The following is a 20,135-nucleotide window of genomic DNA, read 5'->3' as shown; positions in this document are numbered from 1 at the left end:
AGCTCATTTTAAAGCTTTTTTTACGCTCTACAAATTATGTCGTATGACATTTTTACGTATGATCGATTGTTTTCGAGACATCGAACGAGAAAGGGAAATAAAAAAGTATGAGAGAGATATATTTAGTTTTTTCTTTTTACTCATTATTGTCGTCCGATCTTGCAAAAATGCTTCAAATAAACTTGTAGAGCGTAAAAAAACCTACAATTTTTATTTGTTATTTATTTTATTTCGTTGAAAATTACGCCTTGTAGAGCACCTCAAAGTGGAGAGTCGTCGTCATCGCGTTAGCGGCGCGTTGGTTACGTCGATACGCGGCACCGAACGCTTTCGCTAAGATTTCCGACTTCATTGACGCAAAAAAGTAACATAATAGGTGTTTTTTATAGGATTTTTCCCGCTCTACAAGTTACGTTCAGTGATATTTTGGCGTACGATCGATAGTTTTTGAGATATCGAAAGAGAAAAGGAAAAATTGAGCATTTTTGTTCGTTTTTTTCTATTTTATCGTTTTTCGCACACGAATCTGTATAAACGCTTCAAATAAAACTTGCACAGCAATAAAATTCGTAAAATGTTCTTATTTATTACTTTAATTTCGTTGAAAATTCCATATCGCACTACGCCTCAAAGTTGCAAATAAATCTTGCAAAGCCTGAAATTATTGTAGCTATTTTGAAACCGTCAAGTTTTCTTAATTACACTTACCGTTTCATTGAAGAATACATGAAAGCGTGCAGTTTTATATCTAAGTGACAATATTTGTGAAGTAAGTTTATAAGAAAGAAATACTTTATCGCTGACGCGATGGCGACGACTCTCCACTTTGAGGCGCTCTACAAGGCGTAATTTTTAACAAAATGAAATGAATAACAAATAAAAATTGTAGGTTTTTTTACGCTCTACAAGTTTCATTTGAAGCATTTTTGCAATTTTGGACGACAATAATGAGTAAAAAGAAAAAACTAAATATCTCTCATACTTTTTTATTTCCCTTTCTCGTTCGATGTCTCGAAAACAATCGATCATACGTAAAAATGTCATACGACATAATTTGTAGAGCGTAAAAAAAACTTTAAAATGAGCTCCGATTCGACCTTGTAACTTTATTAGAAACCGAATTATCGCGGAAAAACCATTTTTCACATTTTTTACTCCCGTAAAAAAAGCAAGCGGGAAACAAAGGTCGAAAACTTGAGATTAAGCTTTTCTTGATCCCCCCAACACCCCCAAAAAGAAAAATCCTGGGTCAGAATTATGTCTTTTTTAAATGTACATAGTGACTGGACTACCTCTGGCTCTGGGAGTTAAGTATCTCGCCACGCAAAAAGCCCATCGGCGCGAGCTCGGCGGTGACGCCTGCGCACGTGTTATAATATCTCATCGTCCATGTGTGTGCGCGTGTATATATGTATATACTATATATGTAATACTATATATACATATATACACACAGGGCACTTTTGTAAGCGCGAATATGATCCGTTGACAAGTATTGTATTACCAAAAGACAAACAGGATTGAATCGGAAAATGAAGTTTCTTATTCGGGATACGTGGGTGAGATGTTTGTTGTTCTTTTGACCAATAGGAAAAATTTTATACGCAACAAGGTTTCAATCAAGGGCGATCTAAGATTTTTGTAATTATTTTATTTAGTATCGCCGTGTCAATTTTATTCAATATCAACAGGATGCGTGCATCGTCGTAAGCCACAATTGTTTCATACTTTACGGAAAAAGTAAATGAAAGAGGGATTTTTGTTTTAAAATTATTTAAAAAAGCAGGATCGCTTAGTGCCGCCATCCGGATACACGTGCTAATATACATATATGTATTTTTAATCACGCTTTAAACACGATTTTCACGATTAACGCGCATTACAGAAGTGAAACAATATTTAAAATTTTCTACATTATTACAAAGTTTATATTGTCAAAAGTTTTGATTTTGCTGAATTAAAATAACTTCGTTGAAATGATTCGGTGATCAGTAGGGGAAAATCTAAAAGTGATCTGTGTTTTAATCTTGCGTTATTGTCTCTTTATCAAATTGAAAATATATGTTGATTAAGAGTGATATATTTCTCTCTCATCATGAGTATAATTATTTATTTATAATTGTTTCGTGCAAAAATACGTTACATATCAATTATATTACAAGATTTATCATGCGATTAATTATACTTCGTACATTTTTAGAATAGCGAATTACAACTCGTTAAACACACATTATAATTATATAATATTTAAATGTAGGAATCACAGAAAAGAGAGATATATTGTTGCGCTCGACCGCGCGTTCGCCGCACAATCACTCACTTTCACACTCGCGGCGCGTGTCACGACACTCTCGCACAAATAAGATGACTCGTTTAGAAAATCAGTAGCTCTTTATTACGACTCCCGGTATAATAGAGGAGCTCGGGACGACACGTCCGAACGAGACGCGTCCCAGAGTAAATCTGAACATCTGGTATAACAGGAAAATCAATAGATAATAGAGCATCACGCAATCAATATTAGTAAACAAGCATCCGTCACTAAGGACGGTTCGCGACGCGACATCAAATGACGGGCGACTCGCATATACGCGCGACACGAGGATAGCACGGGCGCAACAATATATACAAGCCCTGACATTATAGTTTCGAGAATATCATAGTATGCATTACGAGGCACTCTATTCAATAGATTTGATTTAATGTAATTGTAATGAACAGGATTCATATACCTATTAACGATTAAATAGCAAGGAGTAATGTCTAAAAATAATATATTTACTGTCTGTTCGCGGTAGACTCGAGCGTCAAAAATATCAAAGAAACGCCGAAAGCGCGCAAGTGCGACATCTTTTTATCTTTTCAATTAAAATTTGTGACGTAGGGCTATAGGGTGAAAGAAAACCGCGAAGTGAAGTGAGGAGAAAATAATGGAATATCAATAAAGGGGCGGCGTGACGACGCGGACCCCAAGGGAAGTTACTATATATTTATTTATTATAGCGCGGGTTTCACGATTCAGAATTATAGTGTTGGCACTGTGTAAATAACAGCGCCGTCGTTCGGTGACGTCGGGAATACCATATCTTCGAGTTCCGCTCGGTCCTTTGTGCTGTTTTGACAAAGATACTCTCGGAGATCTTCCACGAATTGCTGAACTCTGTTTTTGTCGACAAGAGCCACGATACAGCCGCCCCAACTGCAATACGGAAATTTCACTTTTATTATGGGGCATAAAAGTGACAATAATGTGTGTGTGTGTGTGAAATTAATACAAAATAAAATAACATTGAGTAAATTATTAATATATAATATCCGATAAATTTCCCTCGTTACAAAAAGCATCTGGCACAGAGAATTCAATCTAGATATAATTTACACTTTCTTGCCGCGTACAAGAAACTATTATAGCGTTTTATCTCGGTGTAATAATATACTTGCCCTGCTCCTGTGAGTCGAGCGCCAAATGCACCGCAAAGCATGGCCCTTTCAACGAGCGCATCCACACTAGGATGGCTGCACTCGTACAATTTTTGGAGACTGGTGTGGCTCTCCGACATCAGGTTGCCTAGTTCTTGAAGCGTCTTGTCTCCTCTACATATGTCATAACGGGGGTTTTCCTTGTTTATACGGCAGAACGCGCGTACTCTACCGGCCTCTGCGGTGTAAAAGCAGTGGTGCAGTTAATCGAGCCGAGTTTACTGGCCATCGTGCTTTTCAACATGGTAAATGATTCAATGTAACATTTAACAGGTATTTGCAGAATGTTTAATGTGACGCTAATTGATTCGACGTTAATCAATCCGTGCGTAGAATTTGTTGTTGGGAAAGGGACAGCTATAAAAGTAAAAATAGAGGAAAAATGAATATAAATTTTAAATATTTCATGACCAGATTATTTTTTTGTACGATTAAGTTTCTGCGGCACTTAAGTTTAGGATTCATATCGGTGTTCAAATCGTGTAGAAGTCGCAATTGACATATGTCCCGCAAGATAATTCATAGAACAATGTTACATGATTGATTATCGGTACAGTGTCGTGCACAAAACCAGGAGGTACTTCGGGGATTCGATCTGTAACTTTTCACGTTGTTTGTACGCCGTTGATGGTATAGTATTGACAGATAAGGTGGAAAATATTCAAATACTTTTATAACACAGTTAACCAAGACGAACAAAGTTGAACTTCTAACTTTTTTAATATACACCTTCGAACATTTTTTTTTCTCAATATTGAGCGCGAAGTTTGCAAGAAAATGTAACGTGGTCTTTGTTCGCGCGGAAAGAATTGAGAATATATTGGAATACAAAAATAAGAAAGAGTTTAAGCTCTATTGATTTATCGGATTTAAAATCGCGTTTTGTGATTTACTAGCGCATGAAAATTGATGCTTTTTTACCTTGATAAACGTGCAGAGCCCGCTGTTGCAACTTGAACGTTTGCGAGATATTAAAGGAACTGACGAGAGGCGTTTTTTCCTTCAGTTGTTCGTAATCCATACCGAGGCTCTCACAGATCTACGAGAAAAATGTACCATCAATAATGGTCCTTTGATTCATCGTTAACGACAAGACATTCGCTCGACATCAATTCAATTAACACGATTGAATAATTTATGCAAAATATTTTTTATCTTCTTCATTATTCTTTATAGCGCGATGTATGAAATTTTTTGGCGCGCTCCTTTAATGATCTTTACCAAGATCTATGTTTCCCTTTAAGAACTGTACAGAAGAAAAAAAACTCTTTATTTATTGCGTAACAATATTGTGTACCTCATCAAGAGTATACGGTTCTTCGTGCAGTTCTGTCATTACTACGGTAACCATATCGTCCAAGTCTAGGCGGAGCGTCTCCTGAATTGTTATTAATCTTTGAGTACTTTCCCAATATTCATTCCAGATCCCATTACAGTCTCTATAGGAATGATCGGAATACATATAGGGATCTATATTGGAATCCATATTGGGACCCATACTGGAATCCATATTGGGACTGGAACCACACGTGCACAACTCTTGATATGCATAACTCTTGAATATTTCTTTTATATTTCTTTTCTCGGCTATTATCTAAACACAAATGAGAGATTTTACTCGTTATCAGTTGGGGAAAGGGAGATCGCAATGTGAAAGTGATGAATAATTAATTGCATATTTTCGTGAAACTTTTATTTCTCCTTTTACATTATTATGTTCTTAAATGAAGAATATCTTTAGAAAGAATGGAAAAGCGAAGGAAATAGAATTAAGGGAACTAAGAGTTAGAAAATGTTCTAAATAAATCCGCCATCGATCAATGTTTATCGAAAACCATAACGAGCGCGAAATGTATAATCGGGTAAAGAGTCTGTTTCTTTGAATATAATTTTTTGCGCTTATTTTTTTATGGATATTTAAAAATCTTCGCGACATTTGAACTGAGAAGGTAAATTACATCCGGGTCATGTAATCACGTTATATTCTAAATTGACATTTAGAAATATGTAATAATAGTTGCAACGAAAATTCCTTTCCTTGCGGCATTAATATATACATACATAAAAATATAAATACCTGTGCGGCTAATCGACATTCCGCAACTCTGAGATTGTAGTCGGCGGTCGAGGCTTTGTTGTGATACGCTTGACTATGCGCTATTACGAACACTGCGCCTTCTGTCAATGTTACGTCAGATGCGCGTAGGGAAAGTTCCCCTTTATTCGAGGGAAACTCTATCAACTTGGCCTTACCTTTACAAACATAAAATATCGCGAAAAAATGAGAGTCTTGTTTTAAACGCGATCAAACAGTGTTCTGGCGAATTACTTTAATTAAATAGATTATGTTATGAGATTTTCTTTTTAGATCTAATTTAAAAAAATACGTTTTATAAAATTTTTTAACGGGTAATTTGTGATTTACAATATGTAATGTACGATCAATAAAAGTCAAGAATACCTGCTGTCGCAAAAAAAGCGATGGCTTGATCCATTCCGCCACCTTGAGTGCCGATGTGTCTCTCTGCTCGTGCACTAATAGTCGCTAAATGACGCTTTAGCGGGCAACGGTGCTTCACAAAGATCTTGAATCGGAGAAAATTTTATATTAATTTTTACTATGCTGCTACACCAACTGCGGACCATCAAGACGCTCATGTTTAAATGCTATAGTCTTATAGTAAAATTACTATGTCCATAGCATTTAGTGCTACGATCATAGCACTATTATAGCATTGAATGCTATGATCGTAGCATTAAATGCTATGGACATAGTAATTTTACTATAAGACTATAGCATTTAAACTTGGGCGTCTTAATGGTCCGCAGTTGGTGCGACAGCATAGTAAAATTTAATATAAAATTTTCTCCGTGTAATAATATTTTTGATAATAACGATTATAATTCATAGTGATAATTTATAAAAAAGATAATAATGCATATTCACGATCCGATTAAAATAACAAAGAGTTTGCGGAGAACAAACTTAAAATGAAAAATGTCGAAAGGCTGGACATAAGATTTATATAGAAAACTGAGAGGTATATACATAAGATAATGACGCACGAAGAACAATACAAAATATTAAACTATCTCAACGATTCGCAGTGGCTATGTCGTTTTTAATATCTGTTCGAGTAAACACGATAAACATCGTCATCGTCAAAAGAAATAATAGGATCTATATCCGAGTGCGCGGAGGAATTAACAGAAGAATGTTATACGAAGCAGTGATCGGTAATTTGATTCACTCGGCTAAACACAATACCTCTCAACACTTAATACTTGACATCGACAAATACGATATCATTTCTACGTTTATAGTAGATCTGCTGGAGAAAAGTTTAATTGAAGAATTTTATATGAAGAAATTGTCGGGGTAACTTTGCAAATTAAGTGAGAAACATCTATAGAGCCAATATTTCCGTCATATGGGGCAGAAAGTATAATATTTAACGTGTTGCGCATAAGATGAATAATTAAACCGCTCACCTTACTACCATGTATGACCGAAAGGAGCGCGGCCGAGACCAGCGCGCTAGAACTGGAAAGGCCAGAATTAGGAGGAATGTTTCCCCATACCGCAGCCAGAATTCCCTTTGGAATCATTCTCGGTGGAAGGCGAATTTTGTCCATTATCTCCACTGCTCCTTTCACACCACACAGAAAATATTTGTACCACGCTGACCCGCTCTCGCTATCACTAATACAAGATCTGAAATGCGCGATTATGCTACGTTTATAGAAATTTAACCCTCAGCATCACAAGAAAGACTATTACAGTATTTATTAAATATTTTATTCGGATATATATATATATATATATATATCCTTTTTTCCCCTCTTGTCGGGTTATTATGTAATAATTAACGCGTAATATGAAAAACCCGGAATATCGATAATGATCCATTTTTGGACACCAATTTTGTTATATGCTGTTATATGTTATATCCGGTGGTTGCGCGAAATTGAATAATGAATGAGATTAAGAAAAAATTTATATTATCTTCCTCAGTATTATACCGGGAGTAAAAAAAAGCGCGGAGGTAATTAGATCCAAACGACAGCCAGGTTATACGAGGACACGATGTCATCTTCTTATCTTATATTACGTAACACGGATCCGTTGGTCATCTGTTATATTTTTTTAATCCAGTTTTCACATCGTGAAATCACAATCTTACTTTTCGTTCAAATTAATTTAATCGCGAGATGAAAAGGGATTTTATCTCAACTAATATGAACGCACGTGCGCTGTAAAGATAAATTGCACATAATTCTATAGCTTCAGCGTCATAATCCAAGATGGTCGCGGTAAGGGATCAGCAGGCTTAAATTGTTAGGGGGACTATATAAGTGCCTATATAAGTGCATAAGACCACAACTGCGAGCACGACAACGCGTTGCGGAGGAAATGTTACATGTCACGTGCGGTATACTGCGTTATTGTATACGATGTGTATCGCAAGATCTTAGTAATCTCAGGAAAGTTTATTCTTTAAATGTGTCGCTTAGTTTTTACAAACTATTATAAAGTTAATCAACAAGTCTTCAAACTTGTACTCCAAACTATAATATTGTTCTCTGAATAAACTTGTTAGACTCTTATCAAATTGTACTCACCCCAGGTTTTCGAAACTGCATCGGAAGTCCTTGTATTTAGGATCTACGTTGGTGAGATGAATCTCCTCATTATTTTTCGTTGTCGCAAACGCGATAAGGATATTTTGTTCAATGGCCATTGGAAGGACGGGATACCCGCAATAATCGATGTGCTCGCCTATCAGATTCACTCTGTAACAAAACAGAAATATTCATAAATGTATTTATCGTCACTAAAGCAGTTTACAAAATCTTTAGAAGCTAATTATAAAACTTAAATGCTGCATGCGTTTCAAAAATAAAGATATAAATTTAATTGCATGACAATTATAGAATCCGTATTAGATTATACGTAATACATTGTGTAATTAATGTTATATTAAGTACTTGGTAAAGCTTATGAGGAAAGATAATTTATTATCAAAAAGAAATTTATACCTTCCTGGTACTCGAACGAAGAAGGATGGCCCCACATTGTATTTGGAGGTAAAATGAGCGGCTAAGGTCTTTAATCGCGGTAAAATATCGGCGGAGGGTGCCAAGATGGGCACAGGTTCGCTCGTCGAAGCGTAGATATTCTCTTCGCTATCTTCGCTATCTTCGCTATTTATATCAACGTCCTTAGCAATATGCGACATTTCTAATAGCTACCTACGCAGAGACATAAGAATTAAGACTTTCCAATACTGCGAGATGCTTCGTCCAATTATTCCAAATGGAATAATTTGCATTCGCATTACAACTTTTTGAAAGTTCCATTATTTTCATCGCACAATTAGTTTAACGAAATTACGCCGTTACGCACGATGCGGTTAAATGATTAAATAATACCGTGTTTTGGTATTGACGGTAACTTTGTTGGTAATTTAGGATACTGTTTCAAGTTAAGCTACAGGAAATACATTGAGGAGGATATGCTTGCAGCGATATTGCTGGGTAATTTCTATTTAAACCTCTTATTCTCAATATATATAACATACGATTATGTAACAAGAAATACCTTTAAAAGGCATTATATATAATTATTTAGCAATATAATATTTCTGCCTATATATATCTAATTAATTTAAAATGTGTAACACGTAACATGTAGTATATAGCTGAAAAAAAAAATGTAGTAATATATTAAATATATATGGAAATTGTGCGGTTGACAATTTTTATTAGAAGGCGAGATGAGAATATTTACACGAAAATAATCGATAACTGCCCTCGGTCGTGCTATCATGCTGCGGTGACCTTTTTACAAGATAAAAACAAACATATATTAATAAACAATAAAGTATAAATTCCTCGCGATTAAATTTCATTACCGTGTGAAGCATCTAATTCTCGCGGCTCACTGCGGTGCTGTTATTCAAACGTTTATTATTGAGATCGCGGAGTACAAGCTCGCCCCTTTAACTCTGGCACTGGATGGAAATGACGTTTAATATGTACACACGGCGAAGTGGCTCGCACCACGAACCGTATAATAAATCTGCTTCACATCGTGAAATTATTGATGAGTTAATGCGCTATAAACTGAATATAAGATTTACGGAGCCACTAATGCATGACAGTAGAATTGCATTTGTACCGGAAATCGAATGGCCAATGCTGCAACATACTGACCTATAACATAACGTTTTACCTTTACGAGTTTCTTTCGTTGAAGATATTTCTTCGTGCTATTTCCTGAGATATTGCAAGCGCAATGAAAACTTCCATACGTTACAATAAACAGACCTTGTTTGCCGTTTGCATATTATCCAGCTTATAAGCTTCAATACTCGTTTCTTTTATCGAATGATAAGATATAGGTACAAATGATAATGTTATCAGTATGGTCGAGTGTTACCTGGTACTTCAAAGTATATATCAATCATTATCAAATTGATACTTTAGATTCGGATAGTGCACGTTATGCACGTTGCACCAAAAAAACTCGGCCATCCAGTAATTTATTAATAAGGTAACTCTTTGTCGAGCTTAAATATTGTTCTCTCTCTTTTTCTGATTTAGTATATCAGAGTTTAGTATGATAATTTGAACTGCCGACTGGCTATTCGCGGTTTCAATATATGTTTTTAAAGACATGTAAGGAATCGATATTGCCGTAAATGTTATATTATTAATTCATAATCGATAATTATATAAATACCAATACAGATGGTTAGTGTGATAAATTTCATGAAAATAATCATTTTACTGGTAATTTTACATAATTGCCAGAAAAACGACTAACTTGTATTTATTAATTACATTTGTCAATTGGATACTGGAGATTATTCATAATTATGAGTAAATGTGATAAATTAAATGAAAATAACAAGAATTTATTAAATTTACCAAAATTATTGGTAAAATTTATGATAACAGATATATGATACACAGATTATTTCCGATGTTTTCTGTATTTTATCTACGATTCCTTTGTATCTTATCTACGATCTTCAATTTTGGCTTTCCGTTAATAAAAATGCAAAACACATCAACAATTTACTTACGAGTTATAAATAACTAGAAACCAAAGTGTTCAAATAATTCAATATGTTGACCAAAAAGAACACCGGCTAGATATGTTTTAGTACACAAGCGTATCGAATCTTTATTTTTTTTTATTTTTAAACATCGATACCAATCAGTGTTATTGTTACCTTGTGACTCTTGTTACGTAATAATACAGATGTTCAACAGAACATCTGCTGCTCATTGCGCAATCGTTTATCTAATTTTTATGCATAAGAGAAAGTTGAGCGATGCGACCGCAGGTATTGTGAAAGACTTCTTCCGGTAAAAATAATCATTTTAAACTTGATATCTCTCTCTCTCTCTTTCTTTCTGTTTCTCTCTTTCTACTGCTTTGGAAAATCGAAGACACAAATAAAATAGAAATAATTTTTTTCATTTACTTACGCGGGTAATCAGTTTCAATATTTCCTTTAAGTTTGAAGATTGAAAATTCCATAAAAATTTCAGCAGTCTCCGCTCGCTAAGACATTATGACTACCGAACGTGGCGTCGTTCCGAACATGTTTACAAACATCGGCCGGATATGGTGACCTTTATTTGATACATCGCACACACATTAATAGTCGAACTAACGTACACTCTCTCTTAAAGTAAAATAGATATATTGTTTAAAGCTTGACGCAAGCGAGAAGGTAAGTTCTAGTTAGGTCTGGTGCAGTGATGAAAAGCAAAGTAACTATTTCGCGGTACATGATACACATACTTCGTAACAGCGCGGTGATACGGGCGACGCGAGCGCGCGAGCACACGGTTGTTTACGGGCGCGGGGCGGCTATTAGCGGCGCCGGCTGTGCTGTTGTCAGCTGTTCGCTCTGAGCGAATCGCTCAGCCGTTCGCTGAAGAGCACGCAGAGAAGAAGGAACAACCTTTACTACGTGGCGGCGGCGGATTTTAATAAAGCACCTCGGGATCCGGTAAACTTTGACAGAGCAACGTACCTCGTTCTGCGGGAGCTTGTGACGGTCTACTGAATAACGCGATGCCTTATCGCCGTTGATTAACCTTATCGACAACACGTGATGCGTTTTTCCGGCGTACTCCGACTCCGACCTCCGACTCCTGGACCGTGACGTGTTACTTATCGATCTGTCGTTTTACGAGGTACCACAACACGCCGTCGAATGAGTCGCTGTTGCCGGGTGTACGGCTCGCCATACTGCCTACGATAGCATGTGGCGGGTTATTCGAACACGTTCTTAATGAAACGTGGATCACCAACGAGATGCTTTTAGCCTTTGAACACAGCTAGCGTCAAAAATTTCTTAAAATTTGAACGGTTTTATTACTGGAGCTCACCTGCATCAGGTTTTAAACACTCAGGAACTCAGTTGCAATTGTGGATTTGAAATAATATCCAACCAACAGGATATAATACCTCTTTTTAAATTACAACACATTAAAATACAACAATAAATATTATATACACGATAATACACATTTTTAATTTTATTCAAAACTTCTTCCTTTTTTCTGCCATGAAATATTTTGATGGTCTTAATGTTTGTAATATTTGGAAGATCTAAAGTATGTCCTTTTTTTTTAACAAAATAAATATTTTCCGCTAGAAAAGTGTATCATTTGTTTTTCGATACGCAATTTTTAGGCAAAGCATTTTGCATTATACAAATGATTAAATCGTATGTTTCTACAGGAGTTATATTATCGATTAGAATAGTTCGCAATGGTACCAGCAGCCAGTATAACGCGTGGTATGGTATCACGGTCAATGATCTATCTTCAGTTGATTTTATTAGCAATTGTTATCAATAACACTGTTTATTGAAGATAAGTCATTGAGTAAGATATATTGGGACACATTCTGTGCAATCACTGGACAGTATTGCAGTGAATTTTGAGCAACAATATCTAACGTTTTTGTTCCATCGATAAGGTATAGAATTAGTATCTAATATTCGTGCCTCTAGATATTTTGCTATTATTTTGTAATAATTGTTTGTTTGATCGTGTCTGTATTTCATGTCTATATTTTACGTACCATTAATGGATCGGTTGCACAAAATTATAATTATCGATAAATATTGTATATAATATCAAGATTTTTATTAGATCTTGATAAAGGCAAAAACTGTCTGAGAGATGAATTGAGAATGACAAAGTATAATTTCAAATTTAAGTTTTAAATTTAAAGCACAAGAATGCTCGTTTATAATTTTCTTTCCCCTCTGAAAGAAACTAGACTGATACTTTTGAGTCATATTAAAAAATCCCATTTAACTGGATTCTTCCCTCTATCAGAGAGAATATAATCTTGTAAGCATTCTCGATACGACTATCGCGAGCAAAGTACCGCAGTCCCAGGGAATTAGAAAACGCGTTTAAATCTCACTCGTGCAGCTCGCGCAATTTCGAAGAGGAAGGAGGAATACGTATTCCGGGAACGGCGCGGATAACACAAAAGCGTTTCTTATATCATTCTTGGGATTAAATTGCGTTATCGGAGAAGATGGTAGGCAGTCAGCACACCATAATGTATGTTGCCCTCGAGGCTGAGTCGAACACGATCAGCCCGGGTGAAATGAACCGTTCAGAGAGTACTTCCCTGAATTTTTATGCGATCTGCCGCGCGCGCAGCCAATCCGAATTACTCCGACTTTGTTTTGGCGACGCTCGTTGCGGACGGATTCGAAATCACGAGAGGCTTGTTAATTCGCCGCGCCGTTCTCGAGTATGTTCCAGAGCAAACGAATCTATTCTCGCATTTTTTTTTTATGAAAGAAAAACGTTCGGCTATATTCAAAATATATTGAACATATATGCAAATCGATGTTCGAATTTGGATACATATATATATGACTGATTAAATGTCAGAGATGCCTAAGACGTGATTTTCTAAATATATATTCGCCATCAAGTCACTCGTGTCAAATTAATTGCTTGGAAGTTGAACAAATCAAAAGTATTAAACATTCTGATTTTAATTTTTGCCAAAGTGCAAACACGTACGAATCGTTACTCGTATCTTCACCATTTGAATATATCTTATCGCTCGAAAGAGCACTGAATAATACCGGAGCGTTGGAGCTGCGAATGAGATCATACAGCGCATGATTGAAATGTACCTCCGTATAACGTTGCGGAGCGGTTTCCGTGTCGTTGAATCCGCAGCGCGAATCGCGAGTCGATTTCATTAGCGCCGCATTTGGCGTGCACCCGTCAAAATTGCAGCAGCCAGCAGCAGCAGGCAGGCAGGCAGGCAGGCAGGCGGCGGGGGCTTAAGAGAAACTGCCATCGCCATCGTGCAGGCGGTGGTGAAAAGGGGAGTGGTTGGTGGTGAAATAGGAGCCGGCGGATGCTGCTATGCTATGGTGGGAGAAACCGGGCCAGTAATCTCCGCTCACGGCTCCACTTCTGCGTAATTTATTACGACTTGCCGAGCATCCCGCAGGGTCGAATCCAACTTCGGACGGCGAGGCGCGCTTTCTCGCCAGCGTACCGGGGATTTATCGTAAAATACAAAATGAATCGTCGGGCGGAACAGTATTATGAATCAGATACTCCTCGTCTCGAGGAATAAAAGGGCTCGGAAGTACTTAACGTAAAAGCTACCGCGTTGTGATATATCTTCTCAAGTTTTTGCGTGAAAAATAATATTTTAAATATATACATATATTAAAATAATTGGGCAGAAAGTATAACATATTAGATTTTATTTTAACTTTTTGCAAGTGTAAAACGTGAAGTTGCTAATAGCTTAAAAAAAAATGGTAGTATTATTTTGTATAAAAATTTAGCTTTTTCAGTTTTATCCGTGCGTCAATATATATATATATATATATATATATATATATATATATATATATATATACAAGCACTCGCAACTCGCAACTCGCAACGTTGAAGTCTTAAGTTATATTCCGAAATCGCGCTTTTACACGATCGTAAAACGTTTCGCATCCGTCCGGGCGCGATATAAAATTCCGCCGGGCTATATAAGAACCTCGACGCGGTGCCCACGGAGGGTGCATCCCTGGGCGAACCGTATAGCACGTATTATACGAGGGTGAGGGTGATCAACAATGGCGGCACGACCTCAGGAGGCTCCTCCGTTCTCCGTTCCCTGTTCCCGACGCCATTTTACGTTGATTACGATGCGGTTAGCTCCTTCCAGCCTCCCGCAACCCCTCGAGTTCCTCACTCCACTCTCGGACTGCCTTCCCTTCCCTCCACCCCGCCGCCCCCGCCGTGCTCAACCTCTCCGGCACCTCCTCGCCTAATTCTATTCTCCACCTCTCCTTCCGAGGCACTTACACACAATCGACTCGACCAACACAATCCATGCCTGCCGGTCACCGTACTTAACGTTGTGGTCCGTCCTGCGAGGTAAGAACAGCTCGGCAGCACGGATCAGCGACTGATCTATGAGTCTTTGTCATGTTTACCGAACCGCCGGCCGGACATCTCGGCTCAGTCTCTTTCGCCCGGCGATATATCGCGCGAGCATTCGTGCGCTGTGAGTATCGAATGTTTATATACGTAGCTTACGTAGAGAAAAAGGTAGAAGTGTGGAATATATAAATTTCAAACAACGAGCTATAATTTTGACTTCGTTCAGATAATTATATAAATTCTGTATGTATGGTAGAATGCTTTGGAAATTTCAGAAAAAAGAAACTAAAGTAATGCTTTTTTTTTCGCAAATTCAGAGTCGATTTTTCTTCCTTTTGTCTGACATAATACGATTATTATTACGATATAAAAATATGAGAACTCAAGGAGAAAAACGATTACGAAAAAAAGTCTAAAGATAAGTAATTTCTTGCTTCGTCGGCAAGTTCATTAGAGGCAACAGCCGATTTTTCGGTTCTTTTCTGGCGCATAAAAATTTGCCTTGCTAACGACGATCATAACAATATTCCACGTGACCTATGACTTTAATCCTAATAGATTCGGCTTTTATGACGACCTATCTTGTAATGGATAAGTTGCCCCTTAGGAAGACAAATTAGAAACGGCACTCAAGAAAATATGATGAAAGATCTATAGACCAGACTTCGCAGCAGAAGCCTCGGATTGTATTCTTGTGTTATAGTTTTTATGGAGATGTTTAATTCTTCTACGCCATTACACGTGTACGATATTATGCGGTTCATTCCTCATTATTATTTGACTTGTATTAAAACTTACATATATATAATTATAAGTAATCTTGTTTTATTCGAAGATAAAACAAATCAGATACGAGATATATCATTTTCTAGATATATATCTCGTATTAAAATATAATTCTCAATTTTATGATTTTGTTATCATTATTGAATATCCACGAAGAACGCTATTGCAGCGTCTTAACGGTCGGGATGCGAATTGTTGACGAATCGTGCAGGGAAGGCGGTCGTGGAAACTGCGGATAGCTTTCCTACCTCGAAGTACACCGTAGTGGTGAGAACAAGAAGCTTGAAGAGAATAGGGATAATGTGGGCGAGTTGGACAACGTGGATGAGGACAAAGAGGAGAGAGCGAGAAAGAGAGCCGAGGATAGAAACGAATGATAAGGATGGAGACGGATGTAGGTAGATGTAGAAATCAGGATGGAGGCGGAGGTAGGCATGTGTGACGAAGGAAAGAGGGGACGATAAGAGACGGCGGGCAAGAGAATGGAGAGAATGAGAGAAGAGGAATAGATGTGCGCGTAACGTGACGGACGTCGCCTGAAAGCTCGTCCGAGAGAGCGTCATGACGCGCGCGCGCGGCGTCGTCGTCGTTGGGGTTGATTGTCGCAGATCTTATTATCCCCCCCCTCGTTCTAAGGAAGCTACGGCCGCAAGTTCGTACGTGTGTACGTGTGTGCGCCCGTACACGCGCTCGCGCACGTGTACACGCGTGTATGTGTTGCGCGAGCCAAGGGTAGGTCGCTGGAGGAGGGTGGGCATTCCCCTTCGGCCTCCCCCACTGGGTTCTCCGCCACCCCCTTCAGCCCCAGGCTAACCTTGTTAGCGCTAATGACGGACTCTGCCGCGAGATGCGCGCGAGCCAAGGCAGGGACGTATATCTCGTGATCCTTGTGGGGCGTTCTAAGTTAAAGATGGCGGTGCTTGACCCTTGAGATATCTCGTGATACCATTGTGAAATTACATTCCTTTTTCCTTCTGTATAACAATAAAAAAATAGTCGGAAACATTTTAAAAAAATCTATTTTGAAAATTGATCGAATTTTCTTAAACTTTTCTGTATAAATTGAATTGATCTATAAGCGTGTAAAGAGGCTTAGAAATAGAATATTAATATAAAATATATTGGATTTTGAAATTTGTATTATTGATATATTCCAGACTGTACGTGTTATAGTAATTTTTCTACATATACAGTTATAAAAGAAAGAAATTAAATTTTATGTTGTATTAGGATAATTGTGTGATATGCAAATTGCGAAATCTGCGTTTATCTTTAATGGAAATTCCAAACTATCATGTTGAAGTAATAAATCCTCGTAAATCCTGTTTTGTTACCAAACACGTTTCATTACCAACATTACCACAGATCATTGACAGCATCATAACTTTCGCGTATTTTTAGACAGGGACTACGTTCGAAAGATGCTAGAAAATCTCTAATTCGAGAAAAAAAACGAAAAGGGAGAAAGAGAGAGAGAAAGAGTGAGAGCGAGAGAGGGAACGTGAGGGACTCTTGAAGCAACCCTCGACGGCCCCCAAAATCCATTAGACCGGAAAACGAGGTAGAATCGTAGAACGCAATGGCGTCTAGAAACAAACGACGGCCGATAGGAGTGAACAAGCAGTGAATCACCCAAGCACTTGTTTACCAAGAGAATCAGGGATTCAGGGATGCCGTTCTCCGACTCTTGGAATCCAGCCCCATCGCGCTCGTCCCCCTTGGCCCCCCCTCTGTCCTCGACCCCTCCGCCACTCCATCCATCGGCCCACCGCTCCCCACACCATCAACTTTGCCATCAGCTCACCACCACGTCGTATGGGATCTCCCGAAGGCGGATGGAGTAGCTCTTCGCATACGTAGACACGCGCCGTATCTCAGAGCGTGTGAAAGAGAGACGGAGGTGGCGACAGAGCGAGGCGGAGCACGAGAATGACGGAGAAGGAGGGCGCGGTGGGAGGGAAAGTTACGTAGACACAGAAGCGGCACTAGAATCGCTAAATGTAATTCGGTTAAAAGGGTTTTAGCAATACAATGCATATAAACATGAGTGCCCCACCCCCGTCGTCGCCACGTCCTTCCGAATTGCCTCCCTTTCGCCTGCACGTTGTCTTCGAAATCCTCTCCCGCGACGACTCTCGACTTCCTTCTCGACGAGGACGAGCTTCCGTTACGAGACACGAGCGAAATCAGCTAACTGAGGTTTAACGTTCGCCAAATGAACGCCGGTGAGAGCCTCGCCGTGAGATCTGGCGATATAATTTTTTCTTTTTTAAGATTAAATCCATTCCTCAGAAGCTGAAAGCATGAAAGAATTTCTTTTGAATATTTTAATAATAAAAAAGGACACGGTAGGTTCTAATCGTAGGTTGCGTATATAAGAGCAAATGTCACGTAATTCTTTCATCCTCTTGAAATTTGATCAAATTTTTTCGAACTTGCTCGAACTCATTCAAATTATACATAAGTTATACATTTTCACTGCATACAAGTTTAGCAATGATAAAATTAACAATATTCTCAATCATTGATATTTTGAGCATTTATCTAGTTTTAACTTGAGATATCTCTCGATTAATCATAGCTTCTGTATGCAAGATTATATATAAGAGAATAATAGACCAATTTTGCGAGTTGAAGATTAATAATTAATCTGCGGTGTCGAGCAATCTCGACTTAGGATAAAGCGAGGAAGCAAAAATACCGTGACACATCGAGTTATCTCCGATTGAGATCGATCTATGTACACCCAAAATATTGGATGCACACGTGACTACGCGTAAATGCGTTTTTCACTAAATCTCCGCTCGCGCGAATAAATCTCCGCGTGCGCCGGAAGAAGGGAACGCGCGGAGAACGCGAAACGAGATTGGCCGTTATGGTAATTCTCTCAGCGTCACGTTAACGCGCCTTCGTGTGCTTTCTCGGGTCGGCGGCATATTTCTCGAAAAAAACTTTACGGCTATTTCCTTTTTCCGCCACACCGCGCCGTGACGTAAACGGAGATGTGGCGCCATGCCAGAACGTTTTCGAGATCGTCCTGCCCGCCCGTCCGGGCGCAATCCCGGATTTTTCCTCGCAAATAATCACGCCCGACTCGGAAAAGCTCGCTCGAGCTGCTCCCGCCACGGATTTTCTCACGAGTGAAAGATAAAGACGAAAAATTGAAATAGTATATGACAAACGGGGGTGGGGGAAGAACTTGGCAATCGAATCAGTAATAGGAACGAGGAATCGACTGACGAATCTGCGCGACAGCGAAATTACGAGGAAAATATACGTATAAGCGAGAAAACTCGAGCGCAGAAGAGCATTCATGGTACAATCTTGATAATGTTTGACGATCAAATTTAGCTCGAATGATTTCTTCAATTCGCGAATAAAAAGTGCTGTAAAAATCACCTAAGATATCTAAATTGAAACTTCATTTATACATATATATCTTCTTTTCAAGAAATTAATTTTATTGTTTGATATACTTATAGTAGATATATACAAAAGTATAACAAAATAACAAGATGTATATATATTATTCGCGTACTTATATATTTTTTCTCTTTCTTTTCATATCTCTTTTTCACTGAATCTCTCAATTTATCAATACGTCTGATGTCTTCGATTTTTGCGCGATGGCTTTCGAGCTCGGAAAAAGGGAATGGCAGCGCGAGGGAATGCAGCAAGTAGTGACATCGATCCGCATTCGTCAAATACGACTTCACCTCCTTCTTGCGCCGTTTCGCCGAGTGATGACGTTTTCCGAATGAGCGGCTCTCCGCCGCCGGATCCCGCGGAATGTCGCGGAATTCGTAACTGGGGATTAGCATGTCATAAATACTGATGGCGCAGCGCGGCGCTACTCCTTCGGGTGCCTTTCGAAACACGCCATTCGGTTCTCTCCGTCGAGTACCCACCAGTCAGGCCCGTTCGGGGGTGGTTATCCGCCGGGGGATGAAGCTTCTCATTTACAAGCCATATACCAATCAGCGGCCATCATGCAAATAACATGAGACCCGGCTCCCTCGCACACGCGGCTGAATACGAGCGGATCTGAGCATTTATTGTTCGAAATGCAAAGTAAAATCTGATATTGCGGTCGTGACGGATTTTTCGGTTGATTTAGCAGTTTAGTTGATTTTTAATAAGAAAAAATAAATTTTGTACATCGAAATAAACTGTCTTCAAATAATTTTTTAGTATAAATGTATGTCAAATCAAATAAAGTATCAAATAACGTACGACATTTTGAAGAATATATATAAATATTTCTAGATAATTGCGATAGATTTATTCGTCTAAAAATAAATATAACTGATATAAGAAACTATTTAATCCTACAAAATTGCTATCGCCAAAAAACTGGTTCTTCTAAAAATTGTCGAAAAACGTATAATTTTTAATCAAAATTACAT

At 38.2% G+C, this 20,135-nt stretch overlaps 2 protein-coding genes across 6 annotated transcripts in view; one reads left to right on the top strand and one right to left on the bottom strand.

The window, feature by feature from the left end:
- The window catches only part of LOC143894512 (uncharacterized), a 195,702-nt gene that overhangs the window by 2,263 nt on the left and 173,304 nt on the right, over positions 1–20,135 (top strand). The gene's annotated exons all lie outside the window — the stretch shown is intronic.
- Galk (N-acetylgalactosamine kinase) lies at positions 1,632–11,698 on the bottom strand. Of its 5 annotated transcripts, XM_077400846.1 has the most exons (11): positions 11,300–11,524; positions 10,981–11,127; positions 8,521–8,733; positions 8,104–8,274; positions 6,973–7,195; positions 5,942–6,065; positions 5,558–5,733; positions 4,778–5,074; positions 4,402–4,519; positions 3,442–3,658; positions 1,632–3,199 (listed from the first exon to the last, which is right to left on the bottom strand). In XM_077400846.1, exons 3-11 carry the CDS (start codon positions 8,718–8,720, stop codon positions 3,025–3,027), a joined length of 1,701 nt encoding a protein of 566 aa, XP_077256972.1. In that variant the 5' UTR covers positions 8,721–8,733; positions 10,981–11,127; positions 11,300–11,524; the 3' UTR covers positions 1,632–3,024. The 5 variants fall into 5 exon arrangements, with proteins under 5 accessions (XP_077256972.1, XP_077256970.1, XP_077256974.1 ...); XM_077400844.1 differs by lacking the exons at positions 10,981–11,127; positions 11,300–11,524 and adding an exon at positions 11,535–11,698; XM_077400848.1 differs by lacking the exons at positions 10,981–11,127; positions 11,300–11,524 and adding an exon at positions 11,535–11,673 and having other exon boundaries at positions 8,521–8,729.

This window comes from Temnothorax americanus, unplaced genomic scaffold, assembly GCF_048541705.1.
Source record: "Temnothorax americanus isolate GAGA-0224 unplaced genomic scaffold, ASM4854170v1 Scaffold14, whole genome shotgun sequence".
In the NCBI taxonomy this organism is placed as follows: domain Eukaryota; kingdom Metazoa; phylum Arthropoda; class Insecta; order Hymenoptera; family Formicidae; genus Temnothorax; species Temnothorax americanus.
This window is presented reverse-complemented; position numbering and strand designations above follow the sequence as displayed.

What these genes read in the sequence shown, in the direction of transcription:
- Galk (XM_077400843.1), bottom strand. Translation starts at nt 9,310, where the DNA reads ATGATAGCACGACCGAGGGCAGTTATCGATTATTTTCGT. An exon ending in TGCAGTTTCGAAAACCTGGG is followed by an intron (nt 7,196 to 8,103) that starts GTGAGTACAATT and finishes CGCGCATTTCAG; the next exon opens with ATCTTGTATTAGTGATAGCG. An exon ending in CGCTTTTTTTGCGACAGCAG is followed by an intron (nt 5,734 to 5,941) that starts GTATTCTTGACT and finishes ATGTTTGTAAAG; the next exon opens with GTAAGGCCAAGTTGATAGAG.